The sequence below is a fragment of the Anoplopoma fimbria genome, chromosome 21 (genome assembly GCF_027596085.1).
Source record: "Anoplopoma fimbria isolate UVic2021 breed Golden Eagle Sablefish chromosome 21, Afim_UVic_2022, whole genome shotgun sequence".
Lineage (NCBI taxonomy): Eukaryota > Metazoa > Chordata > Actinopteri > Perciformes > Anoplopomatidae > Anoplopoma > Anoplopoma fimbria.
The window spans coordinates 6521197-6541140 of record NC_072469.1 but is presented as its reverse complement, the minus strand read 5'-3'; the positions used below and the strand labels follow the sequence as shown (position 1 = coordinate 6541140).

General features: G+C 39.3%; 1 protein-coding gene across 1 annotated transcript in view; it reads left to right on the top strand.

Moving 5' to 3' along the window:
• slc4a2b (solute carrier family 4 member 2b) overlaps positions 1 to 19944 on the top strand; it is a 45064-nt gene that overhangs the window by 6397 nt on the left and 18723 nt on the right. The window contains exons 5-8 of the mRNA XM_054623268.1: positions 3106 to 3184; positions 8035 to 8206; positions 18770 to 18938; positions 19077 to 19303. Of these exons, the coding sequence (XP_054479243.1) occupies positions 8147 to 8206; positions 18770 to 18938; positions 19077 to 19303 (456 nt within the window). The 5' untranslated portion in view covers positions 3106 to 3184; positions 8035 to 8146. The remainder of the gene's footprint in view (positions 1 to 3105; positions 3185 to 8034; positions 8207 to 18769; positions 18939 to 19076; positions 19304 to 19944) is intronic.

Below are 19944 nucleotides of genomic sequence, written 5' to 3'. Positions count from 1 at the left end.
CGGCGAGAGCACTGAGCCGTGTTCTGGTGAGTTTACTGTCGATTCAAGTTTTGGAGGTTTGAAATCAGGCTGCACAGTTTTTGGTTGTATTAGTCACCTGTTGACACGATACCCTGTTGTTTTTAAAGTAAACAGTTTGTCCTGGGTTGACCACTTGTTTCCTTAATGCCAAGAATAAAGCCTAGCAGACTTTTTTTTGAGACTTGAGGGGAGAGAATAATAACAGGAAGCTGGAGGCTGAATTTCCGAGTTGTGTTAACGCTTTAAAAAAGCAAACTGTTGTGTAAAATAACTTGTTAAATGTTATTTTTGTCTTTGTTATTTCTTCCAGCAGAGAATTTCTTTTTTTTCTTTTTTTAAATGTGCACAAGATTGTTTGGATGTAGCACAGATTCCTTAATTTCACCACTTATGGTCCCAAAACAATTCGTAACAATAATTGAACATTTTTTAAAAACGGGCTGAATTACTATTATTATTTAAGAGTGAGGACAATGTTTCTATTCTGCAGTTGCGTTGTGTAAAAAGCATGTCATCTATTGGTCATGGTTAAGAAAGGTTGTCAGTCGACCTTGCCCTCATGAAGTCACAGATCTTTAGAAGGTTGATCACAGTGGATATGTTATTATTAGCACCCTTTGTGGATCGAGGAAAGCCCCAGACTTGAAGTAGACTTCAATTTTTAGCTACTTGTGTCTTCGACTGTATTTCTTTTTCCCCGCAAGACATGCATGTGACTCCTCAGTGATCCCTCATCCCTGGGGACAAACACTTATATCTCACACACATGAACACACACACACACACACACACACACACACTCAGGTTACTCCCAAGGTTTGGTATTTCTTTAGCCCTAAGGCTCATATAAGCTGATGTGGAATGCAGCGCTTGATTATTTGGGGAACGTGGTAAGCAACTTGTTTAGATCACAGGACTGGTCTTTGTTTCGCTGCAAAACACAATTAATCTGGCGGCTTTTATGACTTTAGGTGGGATTAATTGTGTTGATTCCTCCATGACATGACAGGTTTTGTTTTTTTCCAGTGCCAACTACAATAAGAACCTGTGGCATGCCAGGGAGTATTTGAAGGAAAGGTTACCCTAAAACTGTACAAGTACAAGAAGATAGTCCAAGTGAACTCCAACAAAAGTGATTAAAACTAATGGATGTATTTAAAAAGCTGTGTGCGAGCACCCACAATGATTTCCAAAGTAATTACCAGTTAATAATTAAAGACATATTAGGCAACATGTCATTGCTTTCCCACTCATTTTATGCACACATATTAACAAATGAATAAACATCCTGTGCAACTTTATAAACATGCAGTTCTAAAGTAGATGTGCACTACTTTCATTTTGAACTTGCTATATTTACAATCCCTTTTGCATCAGACTATTGATTACATATTCATCGTGTTACAGATGTTTAAGAGCTGCCTGGAAAATTTGCAGTGCCCTTCATTAGAAGTCAAGTTGCCCAATGTTCTAAAGAAAGACTGTACACAATGACTCACTCCCTGTCTTCCAGTCTGCGTTATTTGGAACGAGATGGGTCATCGATTTGTCCTGCTTGTGCTGCTAAACCAGGCTTTTGTGGCACTCCCTTTCATGTTGCCCTTTAATTTTTAATGCCAGAAGCCTTTTCTTTACCAGCTGGTCACCTATTGTCTGTGTGTCGCAACATGAATTTGACTCACTCTTGCAGACTGAAAAAGCTTGTAATGTACCTTTTCAGAATAGATACAGTATTTCCACATGGGAAACACTGAATGTCATCATCATGTGACTAAAGGACCAAGCCATGTTTCACATGTTTTGGCCTGTTTTGCTGCAAACCAATTGCTGATGCACTTTTTAGCCACTACTTTGGTCAAGAATGAAATATAGCAGTAACTATAACGATATTGCCATGGAATTTCATGCAGACTTTCATGGTTCCCAGACTATATATCCTTAATGACTTTAGAGTTCCCCTGACTTTAACTCTAGCGCCAGTGCTTTGTGGGAAGTGCTACTTAGCAAATGTTAGCATGCTAACCTGCTAAACTGAGATGATGCACGTGGTAAACGCTATGCTTGCTGGACATCAGTATTTTGACTTTTTCATTGTGAGCAGGTTAGCATAGTGACGTTAGCATTTAGCTAAGTGCATTTTGTTACGCAGGGCTTAAGTCACCCTGAATGTTTCCAAGGTAAACCCACAGTGCTAACCTTAACGAGAGAGGATAGCCTTCTGGTTATGTTCACCATGTTCACTTCTTAATTTAGCAGGTTAGCATGCAAAAACATCCTCACTCTATTGTGTATACCTTTTGATTGTTGTAGAAGGCCTAAAAGGGCTAAATCAGTGGTTCTCAACCTCGGGGTCGGGACCACAAAAAGGGGTCGCACGATAAATGATAATCTGTAAATAGATGATTCACAGATTGGGAAAGCAGAAAAAAACATATTTCTTCTACACAGTATTATGCTTATTCTTTCAAACTATCCTCATTGTTTTTTTGGTAAATACTGGATAATTACTTCTTCAGGACTATAAAAAGAATGAAATAAAGTGAGGATCTCCTCACAACTGGTAGACATTTCCAACTAGTAACAAGGAGTTACAAGTAGTTATTGCTTTGTTTTTAGAGTTCATAAGAATAAACAGGTAGGGAACCGCTGGTCTAAAACATGCAATTCCCCCACTGTTACAATTTGGACAGATATTGATCATTGGGGTAAATTTCCACCTTAAGGTTGAGGTCATTTTGTGTGTGACAGACAGATAAATGTGTGTGTGTGTGTGTGTGTGTGTGTGTGTGTGTGTGTGTGTGTGTGTGTGTGTGTGTGTGTGTGTGTGTGTGTGTGTGTGTGCTCTGACTCAGTTTTGAATGGGTGTTGGAGTCACATGGCTACTTGTCAGCAGGCTGGAGGAGGAAACATAATCCGGAGGAGGAAGGCGGCTGCTATCAGTCCGTGCGTGTTGGTCTGAGAGAACACTCAGCTCGTCGAGAGGCTCGACCGCACACGATCAGCTCAACATCTCTAACTCTCGTTCTTTTGTCTCCCTATCTGTCCTTTCTCCCTCTGTTTGTTTTTGCCCTGCACTCTGACCAGACCCGGGTCTCTCTTCACAGCAGAGTTCAGAATTGCACTACAATGTCTGCGGTGGCCTCTCTGCTGTGAGCACACAAAGGTATGGTACAATCGTGGATATCTTTTTGTATTTCAAAGTTGTCTTATTTGTCAGAATGTCACTTTATAAGTGCTTGTTGTTTTGTTTTGTTTTATTTGAAATTTATTGTTTGTTTAACTTGTTGTTTTTATGGATAAGTCTTCAATTAGGTGACCATAGCCGTTGTTCTTCAGGTCAAATCAAACTTAACAAGATTCTTCCTGTTAGTGTCTCTGGCTTGAGCAAATCCTGCTTAGTTACACAGCAGAGAAAAACTCTTGAGTCCACTTGAGTTTGAGCAGCACAGATGCTTTTACCCTGTTATGAATCCTAAATTAGAGCCTTTAAAGGCCATGCTTTTGGGGGCAGTGATGGGCCTCTAACTGCTGTGCTTGAATCTAAATTGACCTTTCATAGCTACAAAAAAAAGCAGACATTGTTTTTCTCAAGTGTTTGTCCTTTTTTGTTTTCTTAAAAAACACTCTCTGTTTGACCCATTGCTGTTTATAACACACGTTTTTCTACATCAGATCGTGCTGGGGCGATAATGCTGTTGATTCTGTGAATTCATGGCAGCATCTTACTGCATGTTATTGTGTTAGATAAAACACGAAGGCCACCATTTATCTTCACGTCATTGGAGCTACTGCACGTCACAATCAGGGAAAAAAAATATTTCAAGAAAGCATTGTCTGCTAAAATGTAACAAATGAATCCGACACGGTCTTGTTTTGTGTAAGGCCGGTTCTCTAATGAAACCTTTCTCTGCTCCTCTCCTCCCTGTCATTGTGCTGCTTTCATAAGTACAGGCCTGTGTGTTGGTTGAGGTTTGGACATTGCGATCAAGCTGCTATTTCTGGACAGGCATTTTTCTATTGGCAGTTTGTGTATTTTATTGAACTGTTCTTTAATTATGCCCCTTTTTGATAAAACTTGTAGATGATCATGCAGCCTGTGGTCGACGCGTGCCAAGCTGCGTGCTTGAAGCCGGGCCCGGCCGGCTGCATCACTGGGCTTAACACTCATGTGGGCTTGTGTCGTGAGTTTGAGTCTGGCTCATGACCTCTGTTCTGTCGTCTTACTGTCTCGCTCCTTTCCCCTTAATGTCATTATCCATCCATCCATTTTCCGTAACCTGCTTATCCAGTTAAGGGTCGCAGGGGTGCTGGAGCCGATCTCAGCTGTCAATGGGCGAAGGCAGGGTACACCCTGGACAGGTCGCCAGCCTATCACAGGGCAGACATATATAGACAGACAACCATTCACACTCACATTCACACCTACGGGCAATTTAGAGTCTTCAATGCACCTAAGCTGCATGTCTTTGGACTGTGGGAGGAACCGGAGAACCCGGAGAGAACCCACGCTTGTCTATCTTTAACCACAAAGGTCGCATGAGAATTCAGTGACATATGATGAAGAAGAAAATTGACATTTTTGAAAAACACAGATCGTGGCCATTTTTGAGATTCTATATTCTGCCTCGTTACTTCCTTCGGCTCCAGAGCTTTTCTCTGAATATCGGATTGTCCCCAACTTATGTAACCTTTCATTGTTCTTTCTTTAAGAACAACCTTCCAAAGTATCCCAAAAATACATCTCTTTTCTCAAATTTTGAAAGAAACACATTGTGTCATAGTGCCACGCTAATGTCTAACTTGTTCCCCACTTTTTATTCTCCTTTTACATAAAAGGTTTTCTGTAGTGTGCCTTATATTAAAGGAGGAAATGCTCTTTTCAATGAAATTCAATGTTTCGGTGGTGAGCCAAGCCTTTTTTTTTTTTATTGATACTGGAAATTTACAGCATACCAAGGTGGCTTTGTCAGGTATAGTTACACTCTGCAGGAAAGATGAGTCACCACCGAGTGCATATCAGAAATTGTAATACTGACCAAAAAAAGCAAAACTTGTGGTCTTGAGTTATCACCTTCCTGTGAAGATGTGATGCAAATGTCAACATTTTGGTGATTCAATTTCAGACTAGATCCGTTTACTAAAAGCAAATGTTAATTCCTCAGAATCATTGCAATTGTATTTCAGAATGTCTCTTAAGGGCATCCTTTAAAGGCGATGAATGCTATTTTTTTCATACCTGATATCTAAAATTTGGGACATCTAAGGCTCATTCATAGGCCGGATACATCTGTGATTTAAACAGAAACTACAGTGTAGTTGGTTTATACTTTCTGTAGATGACAGTTTGTCTCGGTCAAAGGTAGCATCTTCACACATGACCTGATTTATATACTCTGCTCTCTGTAGGAGGGACAGTGACAGTTTGTTATGCTGTTGAGTTAACCTATAATGTCACAGGGTAGACATTAAGACATTTTGTTTCAACCTTATCTTTGGAATAAAGGTCGGGTCCAAGCATGCATATGGTTTGTCAGTTAATTTTTTCTAAAGTCTGACATAATGTACGCTAGAAAGAAACCCAACTGCTTTTTTTTAATACGTTTACAGCTCCTCCTCACCTTCTTCCTGTTTTCATACTTACTTCCTCCCAGTAGGATAGTTTTCCCAAAGCCCTGCGTCTACACATTTGAGGCTGTGACTAAATCTTAAATGGAAAAGTTGGGGGAAAAAAAAAAAAATCCCACACACATCGTCTTCTTTTAGGAACACTTTGCGAGGCACTGAGCTTCTGGATCACTCTGGGAAGCCGTGATGAACTTCTTCCAGGGGAAACAGAGCGCAGATTGTCCTCACTTCCTCTTACACTGTCAGCATTCATCCATGTCCTTTTTGTCTTTTTTCGGTTATTACGTAAGAGACAACCAGTTCCTTTTTATTCAGTCCTATTACTGATTGTACCTGATTGCAGACAAGAACATTTAGATCATTGAGGACAATGGCTTTTTTTATAGAAAAAAAAATCTGCTTGCTCACCAAGACAATTGGCATTATTGTTTTCTCCTCTGATCATTATTGTGTTCTGTGTTATTACAGCCATGCCCTGAGGTAGATAAGCTGGTTCCCATGCTTTTTGCTCTGTATCCTAGGGTTCTGTAACTTTATCCCTGTGTAGCCCGTCCAGCCTCTTCCACAGTGGTGGGGTCTAGGTTTACTGAGAAAGTAATCTCCAAACACACCCAAACTTGCCTCTACTACAGGGCTTAGTTTTTCTCAAACAAGTTAATGTTGTTGTTCTGAATAGAAGAGCTGCTGGTTTGTAATCAACATTTGGCGCAGTGATTACGATTTTGGCAGAGCAAAGAAAGAGCGTTGCCAGAACCTTGTGTTGTCTGCTGGGTGTCTCCCTTTTAAGGTCTCTTTGGCAGATGATGTCTTTTTTTTTTCCTTCTGCGCTGCATTTAATCTCTTATCATCGATTGTGTTTTAATGAAATATACCTCTCAGAAATCCCTCGCTGTCAACAAGGTCATTGATATGATTGTAGTCGGGCAGCAGAGAGGCTTATCGTTTCTTTTGATAGCTGCTGTCAGAGAGCCAGGACTTGATTTCTAATTGTGACACAGCTTTTAGACCGAAGGAAAAAACGCTGTTCTGTTAACGATGCCGCTGGTGAGGAGATTTCTGTAAAGTCTAATATCATCAGGACCGCCTGGGTATCTAGTATGTTTGATAAAGAAAACCAGCATATATTCACATTTTAGGAGCCAGAACAACTTCATTTTTGGCTATTTTAAATAAAAAAGGCGACTTAACAAATATGAGAATGAGTAGCTTTATCAAGATCTATATTGCTTCCATTAATTGCTACAGTACAGCAGATCTCCTTTGTACTCTATTGTCTTCTTGTAGTGCATCTCTACTGGATTCCTGTGGTTGTATGTCGTACAATGGCGTCTCGAGAGTGACGGAGGTGGAGTTTAGCTTAGGCACGTGCCGCGCTTATCAAAGGGTCCTCTGCAAAGTAGCACTGTGTTATCTGCCTCTTATCTGACTCTAATGGTTAATAACCTTGAATGGCGGTGAGAGAGTGCTACAAGGCTTTAATTGATAGAAAGGAAAATAGAAATAATATCATGTTGGTGTGTACTTTTATCATTGTTGCCATCATGCCTCATGTATAATGTCATTGTGTTTGCAATTCCTCATAAACATGACATTCAGTTAAGGCCACCTGTGTTTATAAAGTGAGTCTGGGGACTCGAAGGTTGTCGAGTGTCTTCCAGGAAATCCTGAAACTGTTGATAACTCCTTAGTGTGGTCATCCAGCGAAGCATGCTGCTTTGCATTTTATAATTTGCTGGCTTTGCACATGCAAAAAAGTCAGCACTTTATGAGGTTAAAGTGCAAGTTAGCATTGTCATTTGTGAGTATGTTGGCACACATAAAGACTCACAGAGCGAAAAGTAAGCTGAAAAGTTCTTAGTTCTGTTACAGTTTTGGGAGAGAAAGTAACAAAATCTCAGAAAGTCTTCTTATTTTATATTTGGTTGCGAATGTTTTATAGGTAATTAATAATGTCTTACCTTTTGCTGAAGCAATCTTCACTTAGTCGTTGTTTCAGGAACTTTTTGCTACAGTCTTCACCAGTGAAACACATCCTCTTTTGGATATACCTTTAGGTTAAGTGATGAAACAGTCCCCTGTTTTGCCCTGACAAAATTAGTTTTTGTGTGTTTTTGGATCATATTCTTGCTGCAATGTCCTAAATTGGAGGACAATGTATTAAAAGGGGCTCATGTCCTGCACTGTTTATTTAATATGAATGTAAAATCAGCACTACAACTTCACATCTTAGGTGCTGGAGTAAAGAGCCAAAACAACTTAAAACACACTGTTGTCACTTTCTGACTGCACTGAATATCCATGGCTTACTGGCCCACAGCTTTGCCTCAGGTTATAAACCTTCAGTTTAATATGGACTGACCCTGGATCTGTCTCTGTCTCCGTCTCCAGGTTATGCTGCCCAAAAGCTGTCTGAGTCCCAGTGAGAAAGAGAAGGGCTAAAGCCGCACAGATCCCAACCAGTTTTCCTGAGCCTCTCCAGCAGCGACTCCACGGAGGAGCCATGAGCAACCCCAACGCTGCCAACCAGATTAAAGATGCCGTGGCATCGGTTATTCACAACGTAAGTCCACACGACCTCACACAGACGAGCCTCAGTCCGCCCTGTCAGATCAACCTTCACATGATACAACTCATGAGTAGGGTGGCAAAGGGACAGGAAATGTCTGGAAATGTTCCTAGTGAAGGTATGCTTGGAAACTTTGCACAATTTCAACATAAAAATAGCATCTTTTAAAAAGTGAACTTATTTGGTGGGAAAATGCATTTAAAGGGCAATACTAGATCTTGATCTAGGCTTGTTTTTGCTAAATTATACCCAGTTAATTGAATTGAATAGGAAGTGCATTCTCCCATCACATGTGCAGCCCACACTACTGCCAAAATGACAGCACTGTCTGAGCCAAAGGGATACATGCTTTCAGGACAGTTTTGAATATATCTTATATTATTTAATGATATTTCAGTTAACCAGCAGATAGAAGCCTTAAGCGCCTTTCACACAGGACACTTTTTTGCACTGCACTCGGTTCAGTCTCAACGCTTTGCTTAACGCAGTGAAAAGGCGTCGTGGCGCCATGCAAACCATTGGAAACAATGGGTTTCAGAGCGCAGTGGTGCAGTTGCAGCGTTCTGTGTGAAAGGCCCTTAAAGCAAAGTACAAAGTTTATAACTTGTTAACACCTTCTGCTAGTTTTTGCTAGGTTGCTTTCATGCTGTTATGTGGGGTGTAGCTTGATTGAGCATTCTAATTCAGGAGTTTAATAAATAATTTCCATCTATTCTTTATTGTTAAACAACTTGCTTGCTGGATAACTCACCACATTTCACATTGTATGTATTCGACAAATCAATGGATTAATTAATGGGTTATGTCCATTTATAATATAGTAAAAGGTTTGTTTCTATCTGCCTATGACCTGATAAATACAGCCTGAGAAGCCCTACACATGAGGCGCCCCTCCTCACCAGGTTAAATACTCACAAAATAAGCAATTTATTGTCTTTTCAATGCGTGAGTCTGCAGCTATTTAGCGTGTCATTTTCCTCTACTTCATTTCATATTCTCCCTGTGCTGGATTTATGCTGCATCAGCTCCCTCAGTCCTCTCTGGCATCAAAATGTGTATTTTGGACAGAGCTGTTCCCTCCAGAGCTTTGTGTGTACAAATCTAGTCTCATCCTAGAGCCAATACCCTGGAAACATACGGTACTTCTGACTGCAAAAATATAAACGTTAAGAATCGTTCAGAAACACTTCAGATCTGCTCAGAGAGAGCTGCTTCTGTTGAGTTTCCCTTTTCATCAGAGCACTGAAGAATTAAACAGTTCCACAACTAAAACAGTTTCCTTCCTCTTTTCTTAAAGTCGATGGGGTGCCAGTGTTGGAAGCACTAAAATAATATTGGCTTATAATGAAAAATATAATTGCATGGCTGCTGGTGGGACTGATGTGATAAAAATGCTGCCTGGAGGGGCAGCTGGTCAGCAGCCAAAGAAAACTGCATTCCCAAACTCGAGGGGTTCTCAACAAATTCATTTCAGCATGATTTAGATGCTGCTGCAGAAAATATCACAAGCTTAACGGAAAAATCCCCCTCATGAAAAGCCTCATATTGTTAGATAATATCAGTTTGTGATGGTTAGTGAATTCTAGGAATTGTGTTGGATTGCGATCTGAACATGGATCTTTACCAACCTTTCTAATGTTCTTTTTGTTAAGTTAAGGATTTCTACATTTTCCTGAACGCCTTTCAACATCCCAAATTGAAGAGAGTTTACTGTGCTGTGGGTTGAATGTGTTGTTGAGAGGCAATAGTGGGAATAGTTTCATAGCGCAGAGGGAGCAAAAAGAAGAGATTTTCCACTCTGTAACAAATCAGGCTGCTTCTGACTGACTTCTGATAAGGTTTAACCTTTATTGTACTCTGGAGAGTATAGTATCATTTCTGACTGAAGAATCCACATTCTTACTCAAACTTTCCTGTGGACGTGCTGATGGTGTTCATTAGGCAGCACCATAGCTGCTTGGGTTTCATTGCAATACAAATGTAGGAAATGCTTGCTTTTCATTTTTTTTTTGTCAGTATGCTGTCAGCTGCTTCCTTTTCCAGTGTTGCACAACAGTTTGATCACAATGCTCAAAAACCACTGCATCTACCTGCAGGACATACACAACATAAGTGCTGTCCAAGTTTGAAATCCAACCCCATCAGTCCAGGCATAGAGTTCAGAGTATTTTGGAGGTGGAAGTGGATATATGACACTTAACTACTGATCCATGAGAGAGGTGCAGAGTGACAGCGAGGCCATAGGTTTAACTACTTCTCATAATTTGGATGATATATTTAATAGATTTATTGTCCCAGATTTTCACATAATTAAAACCGTCAGGAACAAATGATTTACTTGTTTATATCTAAAGCAACAAATTTTACTTATTCATTACCTTAAAGTAAAAACCTCTTGTACACTTTCCAAACAAAATACCACAAATAACCTACAATATGTAACATAATGCATATTTTATGAAAGAAAAGGAGCAGGAAGAAGAGAAATCTTAAATGACCTGCCCCAAATAATTAACATAAATGATCTAACATAGATGGTCTGTTAATACTTTAAACAACCTCTTAAGGCCTAGAAAAACACATTAAACCCATTACTCTCATATTATCCCATTATCTGGTCTCTAAATTTTCTTAAATTGAATAATACACTATTTGACAGTTTGACTTTACACACTAAAATACATATCTGAGTTAATGTAGTTAATGTAGAAATTTCCATCTGTGATCATCATCTTTAGCTGATCTTAACACAAACAGTTTTCAGGCATAAATCTGTTCTTGGCTTTAAACATAACTAACAACATTTCGAATTCAACTAAATCCTGCTGTTTTGTTATCCTTGATGTCTGTTGGTTTGCTCCCTTGAATCCACCTTATTTATATTTTTTTATCACCCCAATCTGTAGTTTTATATTCCTGATTTACATTATACTTAAATGTGTTTCCCCACATCTCCTTCAAAGTAACTGAAATATGATCAAGTAATCGGGAAGTACAACTTTTGAAGTGCTTTATAATCCAACATATTGTTCAGAAAGTTGGACACATTTGGCTTCGAAAGCTATGTGCGCTTTCCAAGATGATCTACTCTTTAATTGTGTGGATATACAGTACCAGTCAAAAGTTTGGACACACCTTCTCATTCAATGGTTTTTCTTTATTTTTATTTTTATTTTTTTTCTACATTGTAGATTAATATTGAAGACATCCAAACTATGAAGGAACACATATGGAATTATGTGGTAAACAAACAAATGCTCAACAAACAAGAATATGTTTTATATTTTAGATTCTTCAAAGTAGTTGAATGAGAAGGTGGTGTCCAAACCTTTGACTGGTACTGTATATAACACAAAACATTTTCTTTAAACAGGATAAGACCCTATTTTTAACTTTGGCCACGTTTATCTCTTACAGAAGCTGTTAATTGACATCCTTTAAGAAGTTCTGTCAAGCCTGTTCAGAATCGGCATGTCTTTATTGCTTTTTTTAGCCAGTAAGTGACAAAAAACTGACAAAAAACATTTTTAGATTGTGGACTACAGTATGATTTATCTATATTTAGACTAGCCAGCCGCCTGATGACAAAGAAGCTCACAGAAGATAAAAATGTTTGCTGTATGACAGTACCTTTTTATTGGTTGTTCTACTGGCTTCAACTCTACCAAGTTAATTATTATCTCCTCAACAATGTGTGTGTGTGTGTGTGTGTGTGTGTGTGTGTGTGTGTGTGTGTGTGTGCGTGTGCGTGTGTGTGTGTTCAGGGAGCGTTCAGATAATCCTGTATGGATTTTTAAGGGCTAATCCTGAAACTGAGTAATGTCTTCTTCCCCGGTCACATGACGAGGGCTAACTGAAAATGGGAAACAGGTTGCCTTCCATAAAAATGGCGGACATTTCCAGCTTTTCCCTTTTGACATTGTGAAAGCAAATATAGCTATCTTGTTGTACTTTAGGCTGCAGCCACACACCTGTGTGTATTGTGATGGACTATCTGTATTCTTTAAAGGTGAGTTTGTTTTGTCGTAGTAGGTTGTTAATAGAGAACTCAACGTGACGTGTTTCTGTTTGTGATATTTCTGCCTTTTTCTTATCCTTCCCAGTCAGTCATTACCTACATTTGTCAAATAGAGATTTTCTAAGACCATATGTAGACCGACTTTCTTCTGACTTTGCTTCTAAAGATAAAGGTAACCTCAAAACGAACTCTGCAGCTGGTTAATGTTCAGCCTAGTTCTTGTGAGTTCGAGATACACTTTTACTTCGTCAACAGCTCATTGACTTTTTCTCAGGCATTAGAAATCCAAGGTAATAATTACAGCCTAATGTTATCTTGATGCGTCACTAGTTACAGATAGTCCCCCCACTAATGTTGTCAGGTGGATTATGAAATGTTTCTTTAAAAGGTGAGCACTGTGAGCGTTTCAACTGGTTTCCGTTAATTAATAGGAAACCAGGGATATTAAGAAACCTGCTGTGCTGCTGGTTCAGAGTTGGATTGTTTGCAAAGGTTTGTTTCTGTTAGCTTTGGAGAGCAGATCCCTGATAGGGATGTCTTACTGCAGTGCAAACAATCCATTAGATGAAAACTGTCTAGATTATTGGATTTCAATTTGGCTTGTGTCACCTTAAAGGAATAGTTTCACATTATCAGACATGCGCCTATATACTTTCTTGCTGAGAGTTAAATTAAAACATCAATACCTAACTTCTGGTTGTATGGTTAATATGAACCTGGCCCCAAAAGACTAGAAACAAGGAAAAGGCTAGCCTGGCTCTGTTCAGAGGTAACAAAATCCTCCTAACAGCACCTCTAAAACTCATGAATTGATGTTTTATCTATTTGTTTAAAATGCGCAGAAATGGAAGTTTAAAAACATCAGGTTGTGGTTTCACAGGGATTATGTGCACTAAGATATTTTGACAGCCAGTCCTTGAGTCTCACAGTAATGACAAAATGTCAAACTATTACTTTAAAGCCATGCTTCAATGTTTTGGGAAATGCGCTTATTCTCTGTCTTGTTGAGTTAGTTCAGACGATTGATTTCATTACCACGTCTCTCCATTAAAGCTACAACCAGCCGCCAGTTAGCTTAACCTAGATGGCATGGATTAAACAAACAAGATATACATTGTTCATTAGTGAGCTTAAGAGGTGACGGTAGACAGATTTTGATACCTTTGGACAGAGCCAGGTTAGCTGTTTCCCCCTTTGTTTCCAGTCTTTATGCTAAGCTAAGCTAGTTGGCTTCTGGCCGACGGTTCATATTTACACGAAAGCTGAAGCAATGTTCTCATTTATCAAGAATAGGCGTTGAACTATTCCTTTAGAACTTTCTAGTCTATGTTTACAGTTGACCCCCCCTCATCACATATTTATTGTCCAACAGTCTCTGGCAGTTCAATCAAATGGATTTTCCGTGTGCAAATTATATTTTAAAAACTATATCACCTTATCAAAATATGTTTTTGTTTTTCTTTCGTCCGGTTATTCATGTTGTGACATCTTATAGTTGTCGTGCGACCCCATTGTGGGTTCCTAACCCTCAACTGTGGAACTACTTGTCCTGTAACACGACATTCACCCAAACTTTGCTGTCATCAGGTCATATCCTTGTGCTATAAATAATAGTGAGCTTTGACATTAAAGTGCAACCGTATCGGTGACTCAGTGAGCCGTCAGATAGAAGGAAGGGATCAGTGCAGAGTAGTTCACACCCAACTCCTTCCTATCATGTTTTACTACCTGGTAGACTTCCTGTGACGTGTATGTGGTAGCCTCTTCAGAGCTTATCATTTGGACATCTTCAACTTAGATAAAGCTAAGGTGAAGAACACTATCTCAGGAGAATGATTGTTAAGTGTTAAGCTACTGGAAAACCCTGTTGCATAATAACAAATGATGAAGCTGATAAACTCAATTTCCAATGCAAATATAATCTGTCACCCGACAGGATGCTTAAACAATCGCAATGGAGACTTATTTTCCGGTCTCTGATTGTCTGGAGGATATCTTGATTATATTGACTGAGGTTATGACGCAAACTTTGTATCTGAATTCAAGCCGAGCAAACATGCCTTTTTAATTCATGATGTAATAGGGACGTTGTGTAAATCAGTGCCGGCGTATTACAAAATTCACAGTTGGCTGAGGACGAAACTGGGTTACAACTTACACGCTTCAATAGAATAATCATCAGCTAAGACGATATTGTGCACCCGAATGTTATTGCTGACTCATTTTGAGATGTGTAGGAATGCAGTGACTCATCAGCCACACGTTACCACATGATCACAACGACATCCGCTGCCTCTCTCCCCCCCATTTCCCCCTCCAAATGCTGACTGTGTGGGATTTGAGCCTACTTCAAGATACAGATAATCTCCTCTGCAGCCTCCACACACGGTCGAGTGTCCACCTCATTGCACAACACAGCCACTGAGCATGCACGCTGCTTTTCAAAACTATGTTGCTTTTCAAAACTATGTTGCTTTCCAAGATTCACTTGACTTCAACTTATTCTCACGTACCACTCACTTTAGATGTATTAAAGCTAAAGGCTGACCTTATTTTCGTTTGTCCACTTTGGTCCAAACTATTGAAATTTGGAAAGACATTCCTGCCCCTCTGAGGATGAATTGTAACAACTTTGGAGATCTCTTAACCCTCTATCTAGCTTAATCACCAGATCAACATTTTTTATTTCTTTAGCTTATGACGAAGTACCTGCAAAACAAATGTCATTCCCATCAGCCTCAGCTGTACTTTGTGATCTGTGCTAATTTGGAAATGCTAGCATGCTAACGTGCTAAACTAAGAAGCTGAACATGGTAAACATTACACCTGCTTGTTTACTGGCATTTCTTTAACTCATTTCAATAAGTTAAATAGAAAAAAATTACATAACTTTTCTCATTTTCAGCACAATCTTTTGTGCAAAATAATATTCCTCCTGCGTTGCTTGGGTCATGGTGGTAAATTTGATTTACCACCATTTACCACACTTTGGGTAAGTGCAATGATTTAGCTCCTGGCCTGCTAATTCCCATAAGTGAACACACATTCTAAATCTTTGGCTTTATTGGGAGTCATTGTTGCTAAAAAAAGATTTATGAGAATGTTCTTGTTGAAAGAATGAAATTAGAAGGTAAGAAAAAAAGATTTAGGAATTCATGTTTTTATTAGGTTAATGAATTGCCAAGTTTGGTATTTTTGTTCAGCAGGCAAATGTTTTTTCTGTCATTTGTGGTTTACCTTTCTGGCACACGCAACGTTAAATCTTATTTCGTTTCAGCTTGTTGCTTTACATCTGTTTTGTCAATATTACCATCAAAAATGCATTCTTTAAAAAATTGTCAGATGTTTATTTCCCAAGCATTTACACTGTCCTTTGAGGCACACTGACAACGAGCACCTTGGTCAATATATAAAGTTAAAATGTGGAGATGAATGTCAACGTGAGGTTTTGTGTTCCTGGCTGTTCAAACACGGCTTGTCCTTTCAGGCGGCATTTGTCCTCAAAGCGGGAGAGTCTTGTTTATTCTGCCCTGGTACAATGGGCAGACTGGTGAAGGTGGCAGGTTGGCCGATAGGGCTCTGATTAGGGCATCACGAGGCCTTGATAAGCTGGGGGGGAGAGGGATGTCTCTCGCCTGCAGTTCTTAATAGAGGTGTTGAGGGTCAGTGCTCCAGTTCTGTCATGTTGGAGGGCAGTGACACTTGTTTCCACCAAAAACGCTGATTGCAATTAAGCTCTAGTTGCCATGAGCGAGGTAAGTTCTTAAAAACTCTTTCTCTCTCTCAAAGTTTTTCTTCGTTGTCTGGTCATTTTTTTTTTTTTTTTTTTTTTACTCGGCTCCCCTCGGCTTGTTTTCACACATGGTTTCTGTTGTGGAAAATCCTCTCACCTCTTTGAGAATCCCTCGCACATCTCTCCCACCTAGGGATTCATTGTGAAACCGTGATATGAATGGGAGCTCTGTAAAAATAAACTGCTGGATAGTGTAGCAGCACACATCTGGATTGGATAGGATACTGAGTGTTGACATAGGGACGCAGACGTGGGGTGATGCCTAATTGCAGAAATTAATAATGAATTTATTAACAATGTTTGATAAACCTTGTGCAAAAATCAAGCTGCTCCAATATTTTATCTCCAACTCAAAATTTGTAATTTAAAAGAGCCACATTTTCCATTTAGGCCCTTAGAAATCTGCTCTACCAGTGTTTGGTGCTTTAAAGGGCTCAATTGTCTTTGGCAGTTTGTTCTGGAGGTCGCTGAGGTGAACGTATAGTTTGTTCGCTCTCTCTTTTTTTCTGGGACTCTTGTTGATCTGTCAGGTAAAAAAGGTTAAATGAGGAATTGAGACTTGGGTCAATATTGAATGTGTGCTTAACAGGCTGACCTGTCTTTCTTTTTTAACTCGTAAGTCTCAGCTTGTCCACAGTTCAGTGCAGGGCTTTCTGCTTCTGTCACCTGTGTGCATGAAAAAAAAGGTCAGAGTAAAACTCTGGAGGCTAATGTGGGTCATGGGAAACAGTTCTTCACACTTTCTGTGCAAATACCTAAATTCATGAGTCTGTCGAGCTGTAAGTGTGGTTCAGGATGAACTCTTGAGTTTCCTGTTACGCATTTTCTTGTCTTGATGGGTTTGATGCGCTTAATCTGATAACAGTGGAACAAAAAAGCTGCTTTACATCATGCGTGGAAGAAGCTACTAGTTCTTGTTCTGAATGGAATGATTTAAGTTGATTAAAAGAGTTGATTTGATTTGATATGATGTTATAACTAGATTTATTATGGGGTCTTGATACAGTTTGTGGCACGAAAAAACATTTACGGTATTAGAAAAAGTAGTCCTTTACTTGAGTAACTGTACTGATACCAATGTGTAAATTCTCTCTGTAACAAGTAAAACTTCTGCATTCATGATACTTAAGTATTATCAGCAAAATATACTTAAAGTATGAAAAGTAAAAGTACTCATTCTGCAGAAAAATGGCCCCTGAAAAAAGCTTGGAATCTTATTTATAAGCTTATTAAAAATGTATTTATTCAAAAGTTAACGCAAAAATTAAGGCTGTCAGTTGTAAAGTAATACGTACAGTATTTCCCTTTGAAATCTTGCGGAATATTAAGTACCATAAAATGGAAATACTCGAAGTACGCTTTTGAAGTACATGTACTTTCTGCCACTGTAATTTTAATACCTTACAGTGCATTTGTGTGCTTTTTTAGCAGTCTGCTGTGCATTTAAGTGAGAGTCTGAGTGCAAGCCTGACACAAAGTAAGCAGGAGCAGCAGGTGTGAGCTGAGTCACCACGTGCTTTCTGTTACTCCCTGCAGCACTGAAGAAAACATAATATACGATTGACATGTTTGGTGTGCTGAGAACCATTTGTGGGAGCATCAGATGACTTGTGGCCCCTGAGTTTTGCCTCAGGAAGGATTCGCCGCAGGATCTGAGGTACCTGTGCAGTAGTCATGGCAACAATTGACTCTGCCGTGAGGTGGCTACAGAACGATCACGTTAGCTAGAGTGGATCCACCTCGCTGTGTTGCTGCAGCCGATCCTTATCACAACATCCCACCGGCGGAGCAGGGCGCAGCAGGGCACGGCATCCTGCTGCAAGAAAACAGATCTCCTGTCACCCACGTGATCCCTGTCACACCACAGCGTGGAAAAAGACTAACTGATCAAAGCACATGGCTATTGTTTCCAATGTCAGGCACATTTTTCAGAAGGGTTTGCATGAGAGGACTCGTCATATGATGTCCCGACTGTGGAGAATTTGTAGAACCAGAACTCCCTCTGGTGTTGGTTTAGCAGAAAGGCAGTATCCTGTGTCTTAAATCCCTTCTACATACTAATTCTAACCAAGATTTGAATATGTGAGTGTCAATGTCTGTGTACCGCCAAAAGAAAAGCATAATTTTTGAGTGTGCTGTGAATGGACAATATTCTCCCACAAGGCAATGCACAAAGGAAAAGTAGGAGCTTATTACTGTTCGAAAACATTCAAACTAATTTAGGATGGGGGCGAAAAAGTTCCAGAAACCCCACAAGGGAGAAAATAAGAATTTATTCTACGGAAAATGATTTTGCCGTCTCATTGTTTGGTTTAAAAGGCAGCAGCGTTCTTAAGTCAGTTTTATTGCCTTTGCATGGTGCAGATATTGCATCATTTCCTGTTTCTATGAAACAGTTTTGTGTGTTGATTTCCTGTATACCAACTGAAAAAACTGTATACTATAGAGATTATTATCCAGTATATGGTGTTAACAGTGTCTAGTAATGGATTGGGACAGAGCTTTAGTGTAGACTTTAGTATCTACTTAAACAGGCTTTTCTTTTTGAAAAACAAATTGTTATAAGATTTTTTTTTTTACATGCGGTAAACTATTATTGTGGAAAGAAGCAGGATGAAATCTTTTATTTATTTATTTTTTTCTAATGTTTTATATATTTATTAAACACTTTGGATTTCTGAAATTCTGATATGTTGACAGATATGTATATATTTTTTAATGTGTTTGTTCATTTGTTGTGTTGCAGCCAGAGGCTCCTGCTGCCTCAACACTACACGGGTCTCCGCGCCCTGAAGAGGAGGATGAGGGGGACCTGAACAAAGCCTTGGGGGTCCAGCGCTTCCAGCAGATCCTCAGCCCCGCTGCAGCCGTTCCTGATGAACAGCACCACAACTACCATGAGGAGGACATTGAATGTAAGCACCCGATGGTCTCCTCGTTGTGCACTGCAGTTCAACATTCAGCAAGCCAGGGAAATGTAAAAAAAAAAAAAAAAAAAAACTTAAATATGGAAGTAGCTCATGTTGTGTATCTCTGCTCTATCTTCTCCTCAGACCACCGTCACTCCTCTCACCACATCCACCGACCTCTGTCCAAACTGCCCTCCGAGGGACGCAGGAAGAAGAGCAGCAAGAAAAGGAGAAAGGACAAAGATCACAAAAGCAGCCATGTTCCCAGCAGCGGGCCCATAGAGGAGGGAGAGGATGAAGAGGAAGAGGAGGATGAGGGGATGGAGACAACGTCTGCTCCGTCTGAGTCAGAGAGAGGGAAAGATGTGGAGGTAATCATTCGCCCTCTTACCTATATTTAAGTTCATTTATAAGTGAGTGTAAAAACACTGACAGGAACTGACATAAAAATGTATCAGACAGTATTCTTTTTGGATTATATTTGTTGTTTTCTACATGTTTATACAAAAACTAGGGTTGCAGGTAACAAGTATTTTGATTAGCGATAAATCTGCTGAGCATCTTTAATCATTTTGCCTAAAAAAATTCACAATATAGGAACATTTTCTTCATATTGATTTTACTCTTGAGTTTTAAGTTTTTCTTTGCGACTATAACCCCAAATTATTCAGATAACTGGAACATAAAAAAATGAAAAAGGTGCAAATCCTGAGATCTGAAAAGATGAAACCATAAATTTTGTATTTTACTTTTTAAAAAAAAGACAATCGATTATCAAAATGGTTTCCGTCGATTTCCCGATCGCTTCAGCTCTAACAAAAACAAACATTTTTAGTAAGTACCCTTCAAACTTAATCAATGCGTTATGACAAACATAAGAGGAAAGAAGTATTTAAATATTTTAATATATTATTCTTAAACTTCATCAGCATCCATTTAATCATAGAAAGAGTTGTTCAAGAATTAAGTCTAGCTAATAAAATACGTAATGACAAGATCTTAACTGCATTAT